The sequence below is a fragment of the Poecilia latipinna genome, unplaced genomic scaffold (genome assembly GCF_001443285.1).
Source record: "Poecilia latipinna isolate Pla-1442-1.1 unplaced genomic scaffold, P_latipinna-1.0 Scaffold1732, whole genome shotgun sequence".
NCBI lineage: Eukaryota > Metazoa > Chordata > Actinopteri > Cyprinodontiformes > Poeciliidae > Poecilia > Poecilia latipinna.
The window spans coordinates 35,633-58,804 of record NW_015114348.1 but is presented as its reverse complement, the minus strand read 5'-3'; the positions used below and the strand labels follow the sequence as shown (position 1 = coordinate 58,804).

At 39.7% G+C, this 23,172-nt stretch overlaps 1 protein-coding gene and 1 long non-coding RNA gene across 2 annotated transcripts in view; both read right to left on the bottom strand.

Annotated features, from left to right (window-relative positions):
• LOC106964877 (uncharacterized) overlaps positions 1 to 10,136 on the bottom strand; it is a 42,731-nt gene extending 32,595 nt beyond the window's left edge. Inside the window, exon 1 of the long non-coding RNA XR_001428519.1 lies at positions 9,924 to 10,136. This is a non-coding gene — a long non-coding RNA (uncharacterized LOC106964877). The remainder of the gene's footprint in view (positions 1 to 9,923) is intronic.
• A 5,519-nt stretch (positions 10,137 to 15,655) lies between these two features.
• Positions 15,656 to 22,778, bottom strand: rp9 (RP9 pre-mRNA splicing factor). The gene is made up of 6 exons (XM_015060640.1): positions 22,431 to 22,778; positions 22,310 to 22,340; positions 22,083 to 22,212; positions 18,823 to 18,914; positions 18,470 to 18,531; positions 15,656 to 16,362 (listed from the first exon to the last, which is right to left on the bottom strand). The coding sequence occupies exons 1-6, from the start codon at positions 22,580 to 22,582 to the stop codon at positions 16,155 to 16,157; spliced, it is 675 nt and encodes a 224-aa protein (XP_014916126.1). The 5' UTR covers positions 22,583 to 22,778; the 3' UTR covers positions 15,656 to 16,154.
• Between the last annotated feature and the right edge of the window lie 394 nt (positions 22,779 to 23,172).

The window sequence follows — 23,172 nt, the reverse complement described above, 5'->3', positions numbered from 1 at the left end:
CCAGGCTACTGAAAAATGGAGTAATATCCTGAGGTGAACTTCATAGCTGGAAACACCGAGACAGCATGCGCTTGAGCGAGACGATGAAAAATACAACAACTCTTACTTTTCCTTATAAGCCCACTGCCGCACCAGCCTTCAGTTTGCGGTATGCTTAACAATTTGACCGATGTCAGTCAACATTCTCATGGCAGGGTTTCCAATTTCACTCTGAACAAAAACAGCTCGGAGCTTGCCAGGCTTTTCTTCGAGCTCACAGTTTCTGGTCAAAAGACAAATGTCCGCTTCAATTTGGCAAACCACAGGCACATTTACGACGCGACAGCAGTCAACAATGGCAGCTCTGATCTGCTGACTTGCTCAACTGTCTGCGCTTTCACCAGTGAGTTTGTTCAGAGTTTTGCGTTTATTTACTGTCCTTGGCAAACTATTTATTTAGGGGCTTTCAAACGATATTTTAAAAAGGAAAGTAGAATTTCATTGTCTTGCATTTTGCAAAGATATGCCGATGTTGTAGGTGACCAACTCATTTGAAGATTTTCCAGTTTTTGCTATTGGAAATGGAAGTTGTTCAAGTCTTCAAGTCTGAACAAAAGGGGTAAAAGATCCCAAAAGTGAGTGGGAGCATTCAAGCACCTGCTGATCTTACAAGAGGAAATCCTTTAAACCTTGGGAATGTTCAAGGACTTTGTTATGCTTCCATCTAAGCCTTTAATCGCCCATTCCGAAGACACACAATACAAAGAGGGAAACGGGACAAAACTACAAATGTCTGATGACGTCAGCGAGAAAAGTACTCGGCAAGTCGCGTTGCAAAATGCAATTCAGCGAACAGACGCCAGCTTTAACGGTGTGAAGAAGCAAAGTTTTGCAACATCTCAATCTAGAATTGTTGGGGTTTCTACTTTGGTAACGTTCAAACAAACAAACAAACAAAAAAACACATTCATGCTCAACCCTTAGACCTCTTTCAAGTGACAGAAATCAGGACTCATGAGCTGCCCGAGTGACTGAGCATTTACAATCGTCACGGACACAGAAAACGGGACAAACAGGAGAATGGATACTTAAAGTAGATATTACAGAAAGTTATTGAACTAACCACAAAAGCAGCTATGTATGGAAAATAACCAATCAAGCATTGACCCGCATTACTGAACAGTGCTCACATGGTTTGAAGAAGCATCTGTTACTTTAAAACGCACACAGAGAGACTCACTCGGTGGGTTATTGCTGCGGAAAAAAAACAACCTGCGATTAGCTCCTACAAAACTCACCATCATGCACCTATGCAGCAAAAAGGATGCAGGCAACCCATAAAAACTGACAGAGCAGCTAAATTCTGCTTCCTGGTGCACATGTGCACAAATGCCATAAATCACACACAATATGCAACCGTCATCACATAGGAACAACCCGAAAACAGAGATCACCAACACGCCAAGTCGACCCTCACAGACTCGGTTGTCTTTTAAAAACTCCAGGATTCTATGTCATCTCAAACATCCCCGCGCTGTTTTTCGGGAGGTGGGGGGGGGGGCTCTTTCTGTAACCGTTTATCATGGTGGGTCAGTAGGGTTTGAGGCTGAAAGGCTTTTAGCTGGGAAAGCCTAAATACCACAAACATAGAGATGCACTGTTCAAACGCGCTCCCTCTGTGTTTACCGAGCTCCGCAGCTGGAATGCAGCGGCCAGGGCAAGCACACAAAGGCGTCTGTATCGGTTTCTGGGTCTTTTAGGCCGTCTTCGCGCCGCATGAAGTCGGGACAGAAAACTCCACCTCGGGGTGCTCAGATTTACTTACAGTAGATCCTGGATGCCCTGGGGAAAGAGCACGCACAGCTCCACATGCAAAGGGCTTACGTGTTGAAATCCATTCTTACAGTGGCAGACCCTGATAGCAAAAGCACAACCTCGCACACAAATATGTGTAAAATCCAACCATTAATCTGAATACATTTTAATTTAACGTGGGGGGAAAAAAATACCATATTAGGAATATGACCCACTGAAATACATTTTATTTATTTAGATACCATTTTTTCCACAATTTCTTTTTTGCTTTCCCGTTGAACTGAAATATATATTTTAGCATGTGAAAAAAACAAAAAATAAATCAAATCGTCTGTTAAAAAAAAAACAGAGCATTTAACAAACTTTAAAGCTTTTTTTTTTAAATTCTACTTACTACTTTTTTTTAAATTACTTGTATACATGTAGCCTGATACTGAGGTCAATTTCTCCAAGCCACTCTTCAAAATTGGAAACCCAATCACCCATACATAACTTGATAAGTCAGGAAATGGTGCAAGGAAAGTAGCTACTCAGCTACTACTCACGTAAACTTACCCACATCTACAGTCAGTTTAATAATTAAAAAGCTTAAAACATCTGGAAATCTGACAAGTCTTGAAGAGGAACATCATTACCCTAATAAAACTGAAATTTAACGTCATATAGACATCGTCTGATGTTTGGAAACTCCCAGTGCCGAGGGATCAAAATATTATTTGCAATTGTGGAAGTTATACAACTGCACAAATTTGTGTAACTGGTGCAAGGAAGACAGCCTGTTGATAATTAGTCAATTTTATTTTTAGAGCGCTATCTGTAATTATGATGAATTTAAGAATACTTTTTTCTGACATTTATTATCAACAAAATATTAATACAACAAAATATGACATTATCTTCAGTCCATATTGCCCCAAATTGCCAAAGCTGCATCCAGAGGGATACTACGAAAAGGCCTTCCTGTCCCTTACAGTCACAAATGTAAACATGAAAAGTCTAAGTCAATTGGGATTTAAACTGAAACACGGCTTTAATCAGACAAGGTGAGATCTTTTTGGCAATATACAATCAAGTTTGATCTTGACTTATGGTATAAATGTGGGAAAAGATCTTTTGGTCACTGTTAAGTATGATATGCTGTGGGCCTGTTTTGCTTCAAAATACACTGGGAAACTTTGAGAATGCCGTCATGAACTACTATAAATACCAGGAGGTTTTATATATACAAAACACCGTAATTTGCCAGAAAAGTGAAAGCTAAAGATGCACCAACCCAATCAGCTAACGGTTGGAACCGGTTCATTTTTTCCATGGCCTTCCCAGAAAAACATACTGGTTTTGGCCAGAAAAGGCCTGATTGTTGCATTTCTTCTAATATTGGGTCATCACTCCATCGCGATAATGATCACCACGGAAATGATTCACAAGATAAAGTATTTATCTCTTTCAGTCTCCAGCAGAAAACCTGTGTGGTGAGACGAGGAGAGGAGAACATAAAAGGGGGCCCGGGACTCTGGCTACGCGGTGATTTACATGAATATTACCAGAGGCAAAATGTAGAGCAGAACATGACAACATTACCTTTGAGATGTCTTCTCACCCACCTTTGTCTGCTCGGCTGTCTAGCGCCGTCCCATTGCACCTTTAGTACCTACACGCTGTTTTAATTAACTTCATACCACAGGGAGCAATTATGCAAGGCAACATTCATCCAATTTGGAACTGCAAATGAGTCCACCTTCAAGCTACAGAACGACAGGGGCTTCAATGCGTTCAGGACAAGGAGATGCCGCAAAGATTTATCATTTAACACACGATTTTAATTGCTGCAGAAAAAGACTTTGGGAAGTTTCCCCGTTTCTGTTATTTAATGGTGCGATTCTAAGCTTTTAGGAAAAAAAGAAAGGAGGTGGGGGGTGGCTCACGAAGATGGACAGATAGCAAGCGGGGCATAAATGAAGGAGAAAACAATTTACATACCTCCACTTCCCCTGGGGAGTGACAACTGAGAAGGAGAAAGTGGATGAAGGGATTGGGGGAGGACGAGGAAGAGGAGGAGGGCTGTGCAATAGCAAATGAGAGGGAAGCGCCAAAGATGGAGGGAGAAAAATGTTAAAACTGATGGAAACCGTGCACTCAAAGGAAAGCAAGCTAATGAGAGAACGACAACAACCTGCAGGGACGGGGAATGTGATGAAAACTGCAAGAAATTGGCGAGACTGCACTTCGGAAGGTGGTGAGAGGATGCCAAACAGGGAGGCATGAGTCAGATAGATACACAATAAAATCTAACATGTGTTACTACTCATTAGCTGCAAGTGCTTAAGGAGTAAAGCCAACATTCACTCCCCAAAATTGCATCTAAGCCACTCAGTTTCTGTCCATAAATCAGATTTTATGGAATAGGCCTGAATATCTAAAAAAAAAAAAAAAAAGAAAAACGGGATCAAAGCACTCAATTTCGGGTTTTTTTCATGTGTCTGTTTGGTTTTTAATTCATGATGCAAGTCGAGAATGTTGTGTTTTGCCTAGCTCTTTAAATCTCAGGCAGTTCATTCCTGCTGTTGAAAGTGTAACACCACGTAGAGGTAAAGAAATATTTATTTAGGAAAGCCAGCTAACAAGAAAATGAGCTTCGCTGAGGCTAATAAAACTGCTTTTTGCATGGGTGTGCATTCTTTTTGACATACAAGTCCCTCAGGTGGCTGTTAAAGTGAAATGTGATGCTTCTGGCACGCTGAATCATGCAAAGCTAGACAGCTAAGCTGTGTATACCTGTTCAGTAGAAGAGTGAGCAAAAACCAGCAAACTTTAATACACAGTCCCTTACAAAAAGTATTTATGCTCTTTGAAACTTTTCCACATTTCAGAAAAAAAAAACTATTTTTAATATTTTACAGGCTGTTTTATGTGACACATCCACATAATTATGTTGAAGGAAAATGATGTTCAATATCTCCTACATGTGAATGTTTTATTTTATTTTTTTAAATGAGTGTGCATTTGTTATTAGCCCCCTTTGTTCTGATACATTTTAATAAAATGAAATAAAATAGTAAATCTGAAAAAGTTGCAGAGAGTACGCAGGAAGCACGTGCTCTGGTGAGATGAAACCAAAGTTAAACACCAATGTTAAAACCGTGGTGGCGGCAGCACCATGCTGTGGACAGTAAAGCTGGACAGAGCTGATTGTTTGGAAAGACATTTTGTCTTGAGAATTGTAAAGCTGATAAGAGACACCAAGCCAAGAAACTTGCTATGCATAAGTTGCAGGAAAAGGCGGTTCTCCAAGGTATTCAGCGTGGCCGAATAAAAATGCGCGCACACACACACACACACACACACACACACACACACACACACACACACACTAAACAACAAAAGTGATACTCTCAACAAAACAGAAAACTGAAATATCTAAAGTGCTACAAGAATACACACGAGAAATAAAAAAGTTTACAAAGGTTGTTTCCTAAAATGTTTAAATACTTAATGAGGTGTTACAGCGTTTTCAGCTTCAGCGCCATCAGCTCTGTGCTGAGGCGAGCCTTCCTCTTCAAACTCCGCGTGTGCTCCTCTGCAAACGGGGCATTTTCTGCACCATTTGCATTCCTCTGATGTAATAAAGAGCTGTGAAGAATCTCAAAGACAATTACAGTATGTGGCAAAAGTAAAAAACCTGTCGGTAAGGCAGGAAGACGTCGGGGTGCGAGTGCTTAATTGAGCACGTCTGTAAGATAACGTTTATTTTACGACTCGGTGAACTCTTAATGTCTGCCAGGCGTATAATGTAATAGAAGAACAGAGGCCTAACACTTTTATCGCGGTAACGTTGTGGGAACCTTTGGTTTTTGACCTTTAAGCTCCAGAGACTTCTCGATCTTCTGCCCAACTCAGCCTAACCAGCCGAGTTTTATGAGTCGGGGAAAGTAAACTAGCCAAAATCAAGCATCTTTCTTTAAAACAATAAGCCAGTCTCTTTAAATAAACAACAATTTTATGATATAGATACCAGTCAAAACAAGAGGCCGTGAAAACTAACCATTTTATCTTATACGAATCAACTAACACACAATGATGCCAAACAAGTCGTCATCGTAAGGTTCAAAACTGAATGTTTATCATGTCAAAAATCTAAATGTAACAGCACTTTGACTGAATATAGTACATTTAAAATATCCTGAATGTTTAAAACAAAACATTTATTAGTTTAAATTAAATGTCAGTTGCAATGCTGGGCAGCAAAGTCAGAACTCTTGGCAATAAGCTCTCTCAGACTAATACAGTTTGTGATGCTGTATCTCAACGGGCTCCCTCCGCAGGATTCATAAGGAACGGCTTGAAAAGATGCGAGCTACAAGTTCATCACGCTGCCTCGACAGAGAATCACAATCACGTAGAACAAAAGGTTATCGAGCTCGGCGAAATGAGAACTACCCACACGACGCTGACCTTACAATTAATCTCCCCGTAGTTCACTCCTCAGGGTCGCCGTTTAATCATTCAAGCATGTCCCTGATAGAAAGTCGCAGCAGCAATTCACACTTTAACTCGGTGTACTAATTAAATGAAGAAGAGAGCGATAACTTTCTGTGATGAGATCCTCCACGGATTCAGGCCCGTAAGAAACTAAGACGTGACTGCACACAGTCCTGTAGTTTTCTTCGTAGTCCTCACATTTACTTGCGTTAGTCGTTAGACTGGTTCGACACAGAAAACATGCATGATGAGCTATCAAAGTAAGAGCCTCATTAGTATCTAACTATAACTACCAGAAGTTGCTTAGATAACTAAAAAGAAGAGAACAAAGTGTGAAGGGGAGAAACGGTGCGATTCCAGGAGTTGTGATGGCTTATTATTTGTCTTAGCATGCTTATTTTTACCTTCATAGACAAATAAATATATTTATGTCTCGTAAGACGGAATAGGATTAGCTAGTCGAGTACATATAGCTTCTGTGTAGCGTAGAAAAACCTCTAATTACCATAAAAGCAAAGCAAATTAATCTAAAGTAAAGTTGTCTCTTGTCTGCAAACACACAAAGGAAAAAAAAAGACACTACTGCATTTCAATGGCACACAGACATTCATGTGCAAGACAACTCAAGAATGAGAGGTGAAAATGCACCGGCAGAAAAAGTAAGCTTTTAAATAAACCAAGGAATCTTGTTTTAAACTCAGCTGCTATAAGAAAATAATGTAGTGGGGCTTGGAGGCTCAGTCTGCATCTGATGCCCAACAGAAGAATGAATTAGATTACTTAGTCTCCATAAAAACGGGAAAGAAGGGAAACACATTTTTGTTCCCACTAGGAACCGTGCTCAAAGTCAGAGCTAATGCTCCACAGCTTGGATGCATTATATTTTATGCATATGTCCGTAGCAAAGGGCAATATCTCCGGTTTTTCACAGCTGAGCCACCAGCTGATGACTCAGCGCCAGATGAACTTGTATCACAGCAACATCGAGAGTATTAAAAGGAATGTCCTCAGCAACGACTACAGGAAGCTACTGAACACGCTCATTAAAGTCACTATCGATCAAAATGGTTCACAAAGTGCAAAATTCATTAAGCACACCATAAACGACTCCATGAGCTACGAAGCAAAAGACTCAGAGGGTTTAAATTCTTGTTTTGTTGCCCTAACTTCCTGAAACGGCTAGCTGTGCTACAGTGCTATTGCTAGCTAACAAAAACAGAAATGGCACTAGGAGATTTCAGAGGTGGGGACTCGAGTCATGTGACTTGTGACTTGGTGTTTTACAACATTGACTTGGGGCTCGAATCAGACTTGAATCTGTTCAACTGAAAAGACTTGATATTTTATCCAAAATCTGAAATTTACAAAGTGTGCACCAGTAATTTATTTCACTCATTCCATATTAACAAATGCAGCCCATCTTTCTTTTTTTCCATATTCTGTGAGTCATCCAGATTAAAAAAGAAAATACTAAAAACAAGTATGCTACCAAGAGTAATTTCTTTTGGGTACATAAACTACGGAGAACTCAACGAAAAACAAAGCGCAACATGCAAAACATGCAAGAAGAGAAACAGACGGACATGGAACAACTTCCAACTTTGTCCGTCATTTAAAGTTGCATAAATGAAGGTACGGTTTCTACTGTTTTTAAGTAGCCATGTGAGTGAATGCTTTCTAGGTAAAAGCAAGAAGCCAGTAATATTTCCTTAGTGTTCTGTTCAGCGTCCAGGCAATTGACCTTCAGCGACATGAGAAGAAATCGATGCATTTTCTATGTTTTCAACATTTAAACACGGAAGGCACATGTTTACGTACAGACATTATTGAATGCGATTGTGAATTACTGGTTTGACGAGGTGCATGGCAGCCATACTGAATTTCAGTTCGAACCTATCAAGACATAAATCAGACTATTTGCTTTTCCAACTTAGAACTTCTGATGATAATTAAAAGACACCATAAGGGCACTACTTGGTTGAACTGCTATGCCTCGAAGCCACCATCGGAGGGAGCTACAACGAAAACAGTATGATTATTCCCAAACCTGGACCATCAAGAAATCATTCCTGTCTGACTACATGAAGTAGACTAAAGCATGAAGTAGGCTAGGATATCTAAAAAAAAAAAAAAAAATCACATTGTGTCCATTTTTAAGTTGAAATGTAAGTATGATGAAGTCATTGGTTGTAGCCTGCACATAAAACTGCCTCACAACATATAAGTGCGATGCAAAAGTCTCATTTGTGTATCATTCCAATGTTTAGGAAGCTCATCGGAAACTTACTGGAAACTCAATCGTCAGAACCCTTTTTGGACGGAATCAAAAGACCACTTCTTGTCCAACATTAGTGTCTGACCTCCCAGATGTGCTTCTTGAAGAATAGTCAAACGTTTCCATGAACACATTCCTTAACCTCGTAGACAGCCTCCCAAGAAGGGACGGAGTTATTTATAGCTCTCAAATGTGGACCATGCCATAGGAAACCTTACGGATTAGGAACGGTGTCACACCGCTGATTAAACAGCTTTGCAATTATAGCTTACTCATGCCAACAAGCTTTCACACCTAAAATCAATTAATGTTGGGAAATCTATTCTCTTAAATAAACGCAATGGAGAAAAAAAAAAGTACTTTCAGTAAAAAACAACAGGTCAAGCAGGGGAAGCTTCCCTAATATCAGATGTAATACATGGGTTACAGAAGCCATCAAGCAACTAACACGAATATCGGTGATCGTGTTTCTTTGCCCCAGTAAAAACGCAATACTTCTCAAAAGTTTCTGACACATGAATCGGACGCATATAATAGGAACGAAGACAAAACCTTCGGAAACTTCTCACGCTGAGGTGCGAAGGAGACGAAAATGCGACGAACGCAACTGCAATCCACACGTGCATCGGTGTGATGTCAAAGAAAGCAGAGGGGCTTTCAATGCTCATCAGCATTCCTCTTGGCCCACAGCGCGGCCAGCCTGAGGGGGCCGGAGTCAAAGACCGCTAATGAGGCATCTATAGGTGCTTGCACTTTCTGAATCCACAACGACAAACGCGCACTTGTTCTGCAAACAAGCCCGAGGAGGGCAGCGGGAGCATCAGCTTCCTCGCTGCGCATAACGACCCTGCGAAACACGCAACTTCCACGGCCGCTGCGCACTTGTTTCACGAAACCAGAACTAAAAGAAGCGCAGGGAGCCAGTCCACCCGCCACTTTAATTCATCCGCCGCGGCCGAAACGCGTTTGGGTCTGAAAGCTGCTGTGAACTACAGCGATGGCTCTCCATGCAGAACAACAGGCATGCGTGTCAATACAAAAAGAGAATGGGGGGTGGGGGGGGGGCACGGCGCCCAAAAGCCGCTAAAGGCCACTTCACAAAGTAAGCGACATGCAGCGGGTGAAGGAGAAAGCAGCGGGGAGAGAGAGGGGGAGACAGAGGAAGAGAGAGAGAGAGAGAGACCCGACAGGAAACACAGAAATATCCCGCTACAATGTAACCAACACACACGGGGGAGAAAAAGGCTCTGCGATGCAAAACAGAACCAAAACATCGCGGTTCATCAACAATTAGCGCATAACGCAAAGCAAGGTGAAGCTGAATGTAAGCAGCAAATATATTAAAAACAAAAAACGGGAACGTGACTGAACAAACCTGTCGAGTCGAGGAGGACACTTCTTCCCCTACAGCGCTGACGTCCGGAGTTTGTGTGTGTGCCGCTGCGACTCTCCGTGCGTGTGTCTGTGTGCCACTCTTTGGTGTTTCCTCCCACCCTGAAGAGATAGTGCTGATGTTTCCACTTCCTCCTTTCTTCTGCCGTCTGCTGGCTGCCTCGGTGCTGCCAGACACGCAGGACTCACGAAGGGAGCAGCGACACAAAACAAACACAAAAAGCAGACGATTAAAAATAAATAAATAAATAAATAAAACAACAAAAAACAAACAAAAAAAAAAAACACGTTTAACATATATTTATATTTCAAAAATGTTCATTAAAGGTCTTTGGTGTGGAGTAAATGGGCAGTTGCCCAGGGGGGCATGAGAAAGGAGATGCACCAGAAATCAAAGATTTAAAAAAAAAAAAAAAAAAAAAAAAAACTGTCGGTTGTTCCTGGAACAAGTTTCCTATTGCTTTTATGCATATACAGGAAGTTGGAATGGGGAACTGTTTTACATGGTATGTGCAGGACTCCACTGATTTGTAAAATCGGTGCCATGTAGGCACAAATTGACCCTTCTTTTATTTGATCACCTGCATTTAACTATATGACATAATTGTTTTTGATGCCCAAAAAGGAAGCAAAAAAGATGCAAAGATCAGTGCTCAACCACACTCAATTGGGTTCAGAGACAAAATACAAGAATGCTCTAAATGTTATCACATAAATTCTGTTGGTAAATCATTTTTACTATCAACCTAAAAACCCTTTTACCAGAATAAATAGTTATTTACCTTGGGTACAGTACTATCTGCTTTTAACATATTCACAGAGCTTTAGTCCAAAAGTCTTGAAATATCCTTTTAATCCTGCATGGTCACAGGTGGAGCAGTGCTTATCTGCAAGAGGCGGGACAACGTGGACAAGCCACTCTCCATCCCAGGTAAACTCAAAACCTGCCATTACAAACAAGCATACAGATAATGCAAATTAACACAAAAAAAGTCTATCCAAGGAAATAAGGAGATCACCTTCAATCTTCTAGTAAAATCCAAACAAACAGGCGCAAGGCAATAGTGGGAAGGAACAACTTCCCTTTATCAATAAGAAAGTCCAGCAGGCGATGGCTCGGTTGGTAGAGCACCACACCTTGTGCAGATGCAGTAGTTCTTGACGCGTTTGTCCTGGATTCAATTTCCAGTCTCTTTCCTTCCTATTTGCTGCACATACTGTACATGGGAGGCTGTGAGGACAACAAGGTCCACAGACGAGCAACGATGCTATCAGCAAAGACTAGCCCTGCCATAAAAAAAAAACTAGAACAAAACAGACTTATGAACAGTTTCTGTGAGCCTTTAACAATGCTTCCTTGCACGTTCGATAACATTAAACCAAAAATGATTGATAAATGTAACTAATTCCAAGCTACTTTTCACTAAATCGAAAGTTCCAGTAGCATAGATTAACATGTACACCGTCCTGCCCGCAACAAATGCTTCGGACCGCATGAGGGGACATAGGTCAACACGTTATGGGTGGCACCTGGGTTTATTTTTCATTTTGATGGATCAAACAGAAGGCATAACTACATCCACTCCTGCAGGCGAGGAAAAGTAAATGGGGACAACGGCTTCAATAATTCACGATTATTGAGCGCTCTGCCGTTCGGAGGGTGAGATTATGACCTTCTAATGTTACATTATGTTGGGAGCAATCCTGGTACAGCTCACTGAGGGACATGCACCTCTTCATTTCACAGTTTCATCAGAGGACAAACCCGAGGGCCTCTGTGTATCACAGGCAACAACACCGCAGGGCCAGATGGGGTCACTTGCCTTTAATTTTTTTTTTTTTTTGGTAATTACCTGCTGTTTGCTATATTGAACCCTTGGTCTGTGTGTGTTTGTGTGTTTGTGTGTGTGTGTGTGTGTGTATGTGCGGTGGGGGATAAAGAAGTGGTGTCTTGCGGTAGACAGTAGTGGTGCTTATCACACAGCAGGAGCAGCAGGAGGGGGATTATACAGGAGCCCTGTTCCTCCTGCTAAATAATCTGAAGCGACACACCCAGCAGAGAGCTCCCAGTCCCCTCTCTTGCTGTCTGGGCTCCGCTTTCTGAAAAGCACAGGATGCAAAAAGCTCAGCTTATTTTAATGACAGCCTGTGTCCTCAGCTAAGCTGTTCGTTTGGCCCGAGCACACCGGGCGTCCAAAGAAGGAACAATCCAAAGATAAAAGTGTGGGGGGGGGGGATGCGCGTCCTGTATTGTTGAATTGTTTATGGTCAGGTATAAACACTTCAAAGAGGAGAATTAATTGCCTTATAAAGGAAAGCCATTTCTGTACTTAAGTGAGGCACTGCGACATCTTTTTGTTTAAGAAACTAAATCTATGGTCTGACAAAGTTGTCCTTTCATCTGCGATTTTAAAGAAGCAGATGAGTAGTTTTTAAGATGCGTAAAGTTTGAAAGAGCCGGCTAATGTATTTGGCAAAGCGAAGACAAAGCAGTAAGAGTCACTATTGTTACCCACTTTAGATCTTTTATGCCCCCCCCCCCGCCAATTTGAAAACAGTTCTTCACAAAAGTTATAACTTCCCTTTGAACATTTTTGTCATGTGACCACAAAGCTCAATATATTTTATCGGTAGACGTCCACAGTGTGGCCTATGATTGTGCAGTTGAAAGAAAATAATAAATATTCAAAAACTGAAAAAAAACAACCCAACAAAAAACAAACCTATTGTTCTGAGTCAATAGAAACACATTTTGCTGCAGTTACTTCTATCCGTGAGTCTTTTCTGTGTCTAGAGGCTGACATCTGTGCCCGCTCTTCTGTGTAAAACAGCTCCAATAAAGTCAGATGGGACTGAGAGAGTGTCTGTGAAAATTCATGTTCGGGTCTTCCTATGGATTCTTTATTAGATTCAGATCTGGACTTTGATTGGGGCACTTATGTGCTACCATGCCTTGATCTCCCAGATGAAACTCCAAATCAAATTACACTGAATTTTGTGGTTCTATTGTAACAAAATACAAAAAAAATAAATAGTAGCAAAGTATATTATTATTGCACATTTAGTTGAACTAGTTAACTTTCTGCAACAAATGTTTGGTAGTTTGGGGGCGGGGGGTTGCTATTTGCCCACCATAACATTCCCCTTTTCGCCCTGCAAATTTCCTCAGTCGCTTCAGCGCTTTGATGCTTTTCTTCTAAGACTGGAGAGTTGTGTGATGCACTTGGCTGAGGCTGAGCAGGCAGAAGGCTCTTCTATACCATCCTGCTCGCATTCTATTTGGAGCGAGACAATAAACCCCACAGTGCCAGCTCTATTATCGGAAAGACTCGCTCAAGCCACGACAGAGGCACCGCCAGGTTTAACAGATGAAGCCGGAGCTTTGGGGAGTGAGTTGTTCTTCTCCCCGTCGTTTGTCTTATGAGTTCACATGAGGCTGTTGGAGAAGTCTTCCCGTTTCTTTTTGAACTTTCCCCCACCCCCCTAATTTTGAGACTTATTTTGGATTAATCTCATATGAGGATTCCTGGGATGTTCAGGTTACGTCGTCTGTTCATTTTTGACTGGCATTACTGACATGTTTTATTTATTTTTTTTTAGTTATGTAAAATCCCTTTTTCCCCCCTGGTTTTATCCTCGGCAACCTTAAAAAAAAGGTGATTTGTAGGACGAGTTTGTAATCATAAACAAATCTATGCTCAAAAGCAGCGTGCAGAGGCCAAACTTAAGTGTGTGCTGTGCGTTTTAGCTCAGACATAAGCAGGACATTGAGCCTGACCTGCCTCTTGTCCAAAATGACAAACTGCTTTAATAAAACGATTCCACTGACCAAAGGCTCTGCATGTGGTGACACCTCCCTGATCTCATCTGAGAGATTCATCGTCCTAAACTTGACCGTTTCACCGAAGTGGATTTATCTCAGCATTTCAATGAAGGCACGAGAATGAAATAAATAAATAAATAAATAAAACAAGAAACAGAGGAGCTGCCATAGAAGGTGCACGAGCAAAGAGGGGAGTGAGATGAAAGGATAAATGAAAACTATGTTGCTCAGAATCGGCAGTGAAAATGGCTCTCCTGACCGTATGATCTGTCACGCTTTGATGCAATTTCTCGCAGAAACACGCATATTTTCCCGACAGCCGTTGGAACGGCTTACGAGGCTCCAGACTCGAATCTAAATGGAAATCTGGTTTGGCTGGTCCCTGTTGGTCTGCTGTAATTGTCTCTCTATCAGGGCCATTAGGAAGAGGGAATGTTTCCAGTTTATTTCCACAGGGACACATGTTGGTGGGGAAGGAAAGTATCCGACTTCCTCAAATTTTCCTAAATACCTAACTTTGTTGGTTTTAATACCGATAGGGCTTTAGACTTTTTTTTTTTTGCGTTTTGTCATGTTTCAACCACAAACCTTAACACTATTTGACCAATATAAAGTATAATTCTGAGGTGGAAGGAAAATTTGTACAAGTAACACTCTAAAAAGTGTAGCATTTGTCTTAAACCCCCTCCAAATAAAAACCAACTGTGATTTGAAAGTCGTTCTGCAAAGACCTCGGATATTTGAGAACATTAATGAACAAACAGCATCATAAAAGACCAAAGAATACACCAGCTAGATCAGGGACAAAGTTGTGAAGACGATTAAATCAGGTGTTAGTTTATGATACACACATGGCTGTTTTTTTTCTTTTTTTTTTCCGCTCAGGAAAACAAAAGCAAGCGGTGTGCACAAGAACAAGTTTTCTATTGCTTTTACACATGTGCTGTCAATGGGTAGTTGGAGCCCCCATGTGTTGAGAAGACCTCCCTTTCTTACTGCTGAGAATGGAGAGAAATGCTTTATGCAGGACTGCGCCCACGGCAACATTCATACAAGAACTGTCACTGCGTAGCCTCTACCTTAAACATGTCACAGAGAACTGCTCGACGTGCATCCCTAAAAAGTGATGGTACGTCGACAACCCTGCTAAGGCATGAATGGAAGAGAGGCCACAGGAAAGTTGACGATCACACAAAGCCAAAGCTGTCCTGTTTCAATCTTGGCACACGAAGGGAAACGCTACAAGCATGTGGAGGACGGTGTTCTACTCAAATAAGGTCCAACATTTTAGAACCAGAAAATACAGCAAGGAAATGGCTTCAATCAAAACATATCCACAAGTAATAATGGTCCAGCCAAAGTCCAAACCTGCAGCCAAGAGAATCTGTGGCAAGGGTTAAAAATTACTCTGCACTTACTCTCTCTAGACTAAGTTGTAAGCTATATAAACACACCATTAAAACATATTAATTTTTCTTTGAAATGTGTTTTTTGTTTTTTTTTCCCCTAGACAAAATACAGTTTCCGGCAATAGCAGTACAAATTTACAAAGCGGAGTACAAACTCTTGGTGAGTTTTTTGACAAAATGCAACAAATTCTTAATCGTGGGCTACTCCATGTTGTTGGGATCGTGGAGTAAAAAAGAGCATTTAAGAAACACTGCAGTATTCAGTAAACCAGAGATGTTCAGAGGAAAAATGTTGTGGCTCTTGCAGAAAGGTCAGCCCGGTTCTCTCTTAATGGTCTGAGCTCCACACAGCTTCTCAACACTATGTTCAAAATATCAAACCCCTACAAAAAAAAAAAGTCAAGCACATTAAATCGAGGCCAAAGATGACAGACTTTTTTTTTTTACAGCTACAAAGAATAAAATAAAAGAGACTTCTTTATCCTCTGGACACAGACAATTTATTCACATACAATCTTTTCTCATTTCTGTGGTCTTTTTTTTTTTATAGAGCAAATAAGCATATTCCAACCTCAAGTCATTCCAAACATTTCTGGGCCTTTACAAGCATTCAAACATTCTGGCTGCAGTGGAAAACATGAACCAACTGCTGCTTTTTATTAGGAGTTTTTCCACCTCTCTGAATTCAACACGTTTACAATCACTATTGGATGAAATGAACAGCTTAACATAAAAGAAGTAAAAGTACAATCATAAATAATGCTTTTTTTTGTTTTTTTTTTCTCGTCTTCATGTCATGCAGATCTGGCCAAGTCATGACGGAGAGGGGAACCAAACAGCTGAGAGAAGTCATGCATAGTGGATTTACAGCTTTACAGTGTGAATCCTCTGAGAAAGGCTTAAATGAGCCTCCCCAGAGCACTCTGCAGGACAAACTGGATTTTACATCCAAGTTCCACATTTTGCCCTTCCTACATTAGCTTCAGTCTGAGTCGGAGTTGTCGGTTTTGGACGATTTGTGCTTTCGCTTCCTTTTCTTCTTTTTCTTCTCCTTCTTCTTCTTGTCCTTCCTTTTTTTCCTCTTCTTGCGATGATGGTCCGAAGACGAAGACGAAGATGACGAGGAAGAGCTGTCTGAGTCTGAGGAGGAAGAGGTGGTGTCCTGGAGCAGCTGCTGCAGTTGTTGAATCCTGTAAAGAAGAGAGGATAAAAGGAGGGGCTGCATCCTTCTTTCTCCCAAAGAGCCATTCTTTCAGGCCTTTGCTCGACAATGGCTTCCTTAGTGTAACTTGTCTTTTAAGGTCAGATTTGTGGAGTGAACGGTTAATAGGAAGTACTGCCAAAACATTCGGCCCCACAGCATGATGCTGCCCCTACGCAGTACCCCATACCTAAAACAGAGAAATACGTTTGTTGTAAATGTTGCAGCCAACCGAAAATTACACAGAGATACTGCCAGCTTTAGGTCTTGCAGACCAAACAAACATCCCCGCCCACTTCTATCTTATAAAAAGATGGATGACGTACTACAAAGAAACAATCCGTCAGAAATTAGGCAGAGACAGACTCGAGCAGCTCACACAATATCAAGAGATCCTGCAAGAAAAACTTGACAAGGTACCAACAAGTGATCCTACGGGAAGCCGTAAAGCATTGAAGAAAAGAGCGCTTGAAATGTTACAGCGAAGCCACGAAAACAACACGACCTGAACCTTTAAATATTTTAAACTTAAAAAAAAAAAAAAAATGCCATGCTTACTGTAAACAGCAAATTCCCACAAGAAAATCATGTAATTAATTTTTAAAAAGAGGAGGAGGTACACAGTGAGACAGACAATTGACTAAGAAAGGAGAAATAAAGCTGAAGCTACATTGAGATGATTTTCTTCAAACGTCAGAGGTGATCAATAATCATTTATTTGTCCACACTTGCATAATAATCTTTAAATCTGATTTGGGTTTCTTTTTTTTAAACGTGTTTCTGCACACAGACTGAATCCAGTGCTTTCATTTCCTCTGGAAAATGTCCTTTATATTTTCTTTTGGTGTAAAGATGTTGAATCATTTTAATAATGGGATTTGTTTATAAATATAAACATAAAAGCTACAAAAAGTCAGAACCCTCGCCGACCTTCTACTCAACAGGTCCCACTCCTTGGTTGCTTGTTAAGAGGACTGCTTGAAGGGAAATAAAAATTAAACAGTTTATATTACCATTAGAGAGCGCACAAGAAAACTTTTTCTTTTAATAAAATATGAAAATTGCGCTTTACATTTGAACAGATCATCTTTGTCAGACAATCAGAATCATTTAAGCTACAAATCTTCAGCTAAGTTTACGTCTTATTCTTTTAATGCGAGTAGCTTAATTGCATCTGCTGCCTTATAGTTCGGACAAAGTTTAAGATGTTTATTACACTTGAGTTTATTAGCAATTTTACCTTAAGATTTTTTTTTAAATTCATGTCAGTCTTAAATTTAAATCCTAAAAGTCATAAATTTAACTTAAGCAAACAAAAGGAACTGATGGAATTTATGTACTAAAACAATGAAATTAAAGTTTTTAATAATGGACTGGATGGAAAATTAAAATTAGGGAAATATAATTAAGGCTCTTGCTAACGTTTCTCATCCCTCCGAACCGAGACGAATAAAAAGGGACAGTGAAGACTAAACTTAAGCATGACAACAACAAAAAAAATCAAGGACAGAGATTAGGAAAAACAAGTGTCAACAGAAACAATGTAACTGCCTCAGAGAAGCACAAATCGTTATCTTAGCTCTGAAAGAGTTATTTGAATGACAAAATACGCCGCTGCTCATGCAAGTACAAGACACACCAGCTCAGGTTCTCACCTTCACTTCAAAGAAAAGGCCAACATGAATGTGGCAGGGAGCTACGTAGCTTAAACTTTAAAATGCTTCTGGCCTTTAAATAACCTTTTTTGTAATGCAAGCTGAGACACACACACACACACACACACACACACTTGTGAGTGTGCTCCTGTGCTCTGCATGCACTCACCCCCACAGCGTGTTTTCATGGTGAACTAACCCTATTTGCTAGCAGAGGGCACAGAGAACCAGCCGCTGTGACATTATTTCCAGGTCATCTGAAATTGACCAAAACCTGCTCGAGGAGCAACAAACGTAAATGGCAGCGTCTTAACTGTACAGGGGTCTTGGCTACCTGAGGGTGGCTGAGAAAAGGCTTTCTTCCTGTTTAAAATGCGTACCTGTATGAATCATGCTCATATTAAAAAAACAAAAAAACAAAACAAAAAAAAACATGCTTACCTGGTTTCTTTTTCATTTCTTTTGTTTTCTCGGATTAAGTCATACATGGGATCTTCATGAGCCTACAAATTAAAAATGTATGATTAGGGATTAGTTGCTACCATTCCTATAAAAGAAAAGTGCTGCCCCTGCAAATTCCAAGCAATGTTTTGTAAGCACTTTTAGAAAGACTAAGACAATAAAAGAGATTTAAAAAAAAAAAAAAAGACAAAACTGCACTTATGGTAATCATTGCAGAGGGTGAGTTTTTCTACAGAGTTCTCTTCTGTTTCAGGCAACAGGCATCCAAGTTGCATTACAGTCTGCTGCAATCATTAGTGAATTTGGTTTACATCAATAGGAGTTAAACTCACAACTCTGAACTGCTCCAGTTTCTGGTTGCCTTTGATGAAGAAAGGACACTCCTTGTCTCCTGTCCTGTGACCATAACGCTTGCACCGCCAACCTGCAGAAAGACGAGTAGCAATATTAATTTAAAACTACAACATCTCTGAAGGGGCGTGCCAAAGCGTGCCTGTCAGTTGGAACCCAGCATTCTGGTGCTAAAAATTAGCACCAATGCTAAAATAAGCTACAATGTACTCAATAGCATGTGGAGAGTCACAAGCATGTTGAGCAACATGGACTTACTCCATTCAGTATGTTAAAACTAGTGTATAAACTAAAATTAGCCAAAATGCAAATGTTAGCCTAAATGCTGCCATTCAACATTCAACACAAAAAAATCTGATTTATACTTTGTGGCAATTCGCTACTAAAAAAAAAAAAAAAACCACTCATCTCTTAACACCAAATCAATAGTCTGTAGGAACTGAGTGTCCCGCCATCTCTGTAGTTCTCTACATATCTCTGCTCTGTTGCTATGGTAATTAATCATCTCTGAAAACTGTCATGTGTGAGTGAGACAAAATTCTATCTGTTTTGAACCTAACTGACAAAACAGTGCAAGTTAGAATTTGTTTAGCTCATGTTTTTTGGTGCTAATTACGTCGCCATGGTTACTCAAAATGCCAATAGAAGTAATAGCCCGCATGACGAGATCCAGTCCCCAAAAATAATAATAAAAAAAAAAGATCATCTTTTGTCTTTAAACAGCTTGCTGCTTGTCACAGCAAGTGTAAGATTAAACCGTTCAGCTTCTTGAGAGCCAAACCAGAGGTGCACCAATGAGACACTTGAGGGCTGATAATAATTTTAACCAGCTGATACGAACATTTTTTTTTTTATCTGACCGTTATTAAACTAAGAAACAAAGTGCATAAAAACCCTATGGGTGGATAGGTATTTTTTTTTTTTAATAAAATTATCTTTTAAACTTTTAACAAGTTTATTGAATAAAACTTTTTTTTCCCTCTACCTGTTTTGAGCTGATAAAAAAAAGGAATCGGTCCAGTTCCGATCTTTAAAGAACTGAGTGTTAAGATCTCCAAACTAACTAGTAAATAATACATTTAGGTTCAAAATTAAACTTTAGAAGACAAACAGAATCTGCAGCTAAATTCTGTCCAAAAAAAGAGATTGGATCTTCCTAATAGAACCCTTAAAGTATTTTTTTCATGGTTCTATTGGTGATTATTCTATCATTGACTTATAAGTCTGCGACTTCAAACTATATTCAAAACTTAAGAAGGCTTTGGAATGAATAGTGGGATGTCTTCAAAGACACAAGAAGTTGAATTCCCTTCCTTCTACTTCATTACATGTCCTAGATGACTGAGAATCTACACCAGATGATGCAGCACATGAACAATAATGTATCTTGTTTACTTACTGGGCTAAGATAGAGAAAAATGTGTCAACATTTTGAGTAAGGATTAAAAGCGGAGAGTCACGCTCAGAGTCTTTTGAACTAATGCCAGTTTAGTGGAGAGACCTTCTGTGTGCTCTCAGAGTCCCTGACTGTTCCAGCAGCATGACAATGTGTGGGATGAAGGAATGAATGGACACAGAGTATAATAACACTATTTAATGTGTCACAACAACAGAATGTTATCTCTACAACGTCATTACTAGGCTCTCTCTCTCTCTCTCTCCTGTTAGCCAGAAAAATCCATCACAAGTGTTTATATGAGTTTTTATTATCGTCTAAGGTTTCTGCAGGAGTCACTGGTGAGGATTTACTGTCAAGTCATGTTGGTGCTTTAAAACTAAGCATGATTTACAAAAAAAAGGACAATAGATCTACTGTCATCTACAGCAAATTCATTTTTACTGAATGTACTTTAATACATGTAGTAGGGCTTTCGGGAAATGGTACTGCATAGTTTGATGTTTAACAATAATTTATGATTATTTTAGTTTAAGGCTTACTCTCATTTCAACATTGGTTTTCCCACAAATACATACAAACTATCTGAGTGACCTTTAGAGTGAAATCATGTAGTTGCACGTCTTTTACATGCTCCTCTCAAAGGCAAAACATTAAAAAAAAAAGGCTCTCACTGAACTGGACAATACATGACTTTCCTCATAAATGAAACACTGCTGGTCTCACTGAGATCTTACTGAAAAGAATTAAGACCACAGACTTAAATGTTTGGACAGAAATCCAGATTCATGATATTCATACGTTTCAAGCCTGAATATTTAAAAATATGATGTACCACCAGTTCCTCAAAATGTTAGATCATAATGACATAAAAAGGAATCTATCCTCAAAATGTTAGATTTTGAGGAACTGAGTGGAAAATTTGCTGATTAGTAAATGGCTCATACCAATAATTCCCTGCTGAGATTTTATGCTTTCATGAAATATATTATAATCAATGACAAAGCCCAATAGACCAGAAAGTTTGGTTCTACAAATTTATGGTAGATTTTTCTACACTGGCGAGTCTTTAAACATTAATGAATGGAAAACAGAGGAATGGATCAATAAACAAATGGACAAATGTTTGCTCTGTAGAGAAGATGGACAGATAGAATGTAAAAGAAAAAACCCAGAAAGAACTGGATGTACTGCAAGGTAAAGGGATCAGCAGGTAGGTTTTCAAATGGATCTATCATAATTATACATGGGTAGAAGAATACATTAATAGACTGATAAATGTACACAATTAACAGACGATATGAGATAGAAAGGAGACTGGAAATCCAAATACATTTCAATTATCTATTTTAATTTGAAGTTATCCAGATCTGAGAAAGAAAAAAGGAAATTCCATTCTGTCCCAGACTGCAGGACATTAAGTTAACTGGGATGTAGTAATATGATTGTTGAATACTGCAACAATGATTCCACCTTCCTCTAGCATTATTTGGGCACCATTATCTGTGTCTTGGCGTAGGGCTTATTGTGAGACTCCATCCAACAAGCCTGATGCAGATTTTAGGGATGTACTGAGTCAATTCATGACACTTGAAATGTAAAATCCAACAAATACGGCATTCCAAACAGTCCTTTGTGAAAACACTGTGATGACAAAGTATTTGCAACAGCGCAGTCCTAGCCAGAACACACTCTATGAACACTTTTACATAAACATGTGTCGTGTTGGGAGTTTAGCTAATCAGAACTGCAATATGCTTGTGAAAAATCAAGCTTAACAAATGTAGAGCACATTTTTGTTCCAATCAGAATAAATTCAGGTAGAGGGTAACTGAATGCACTCACACTGCATCACCTTCACCTCCTTCCCCAGAGGCATCCAGAGCCCCTTGGTGGGGGCGTTAGCCAGGAAGTTTCTAGCGTCTTCATTTCCAGGATCAGCAGGAATACAGTCTTCTGGTTTTTCCTCGTGCTCCTGTAAACACAAAGTGTTATGTATGAGGGAGGAAATTTAAAGGAAACCTTTAGTGAAAAGCACTTTATGTGAGTTTGTATGCAGTTCAAAACGGTACCTTAATGAACCCTGGTGGGGGTTTTTCATAACTGCACAGAAGCAAATAAATATTTTTTTTTTTAATTCAACACGTAGAAATTATCTTTTTTTAACGTGAAGTAGTATTTAAAGTCACTTACAAAGTCTCGATGTGTTTCAGTTTTTGTACCTCCTGGTTGAGTTTCTTCGATTGTGTCTTCAGTTTCTCCAGATCATTTTTGGATGTCTTGTGTTTCTTGTGCTCCCTTCTGTCCTCACTCTCCCTATCTCTTGTTCGTTTTCTTTCCGACATGGTTTTAACGACAACAAGCAGTTCTTCTAATTAAATGAAACTTTACTGCACTTCATGTTGCATTTAAAGCATTTCGAGTTGAGAGTTTTGACGCAAACTCGTCCCTTTACGTTGCTAACGGATGGCTAACCGCTAATTGCTACAGTTTCTCTACTTCCTGTGAGGTCGGGCTGGTTAGTGAAAGTTCAGCGCCATCTGCAGGACACGGGTGGGAAAAACTCTAGACATGGTGTGATTTTTTATTTTTTTTTTCCAGCAAAACGAAAACGACATGTTCTACGTTTTAAGATACCCTTACCTAAAATAACATGTTTACACTCGTATAAATGTCTATACTACAAAGCCCATAACTAATTTTACACTTGTTGATATTGGATTTAACATTTTCTGTTGTAATTTATATCCAATTTATTCTGGCTACCTGCATCATTGACATAAATCCATGTGTGATCATATTTCAATTAACAGTACCATAAAAACAATATTCATTCTCTTTGGAATAGATCACATTTCTAACCAAAAATCACAATCTATTTTATTGTAGTGTTATATTATACCCCAACACGTGCTGCAAATCACATATTTGGAAG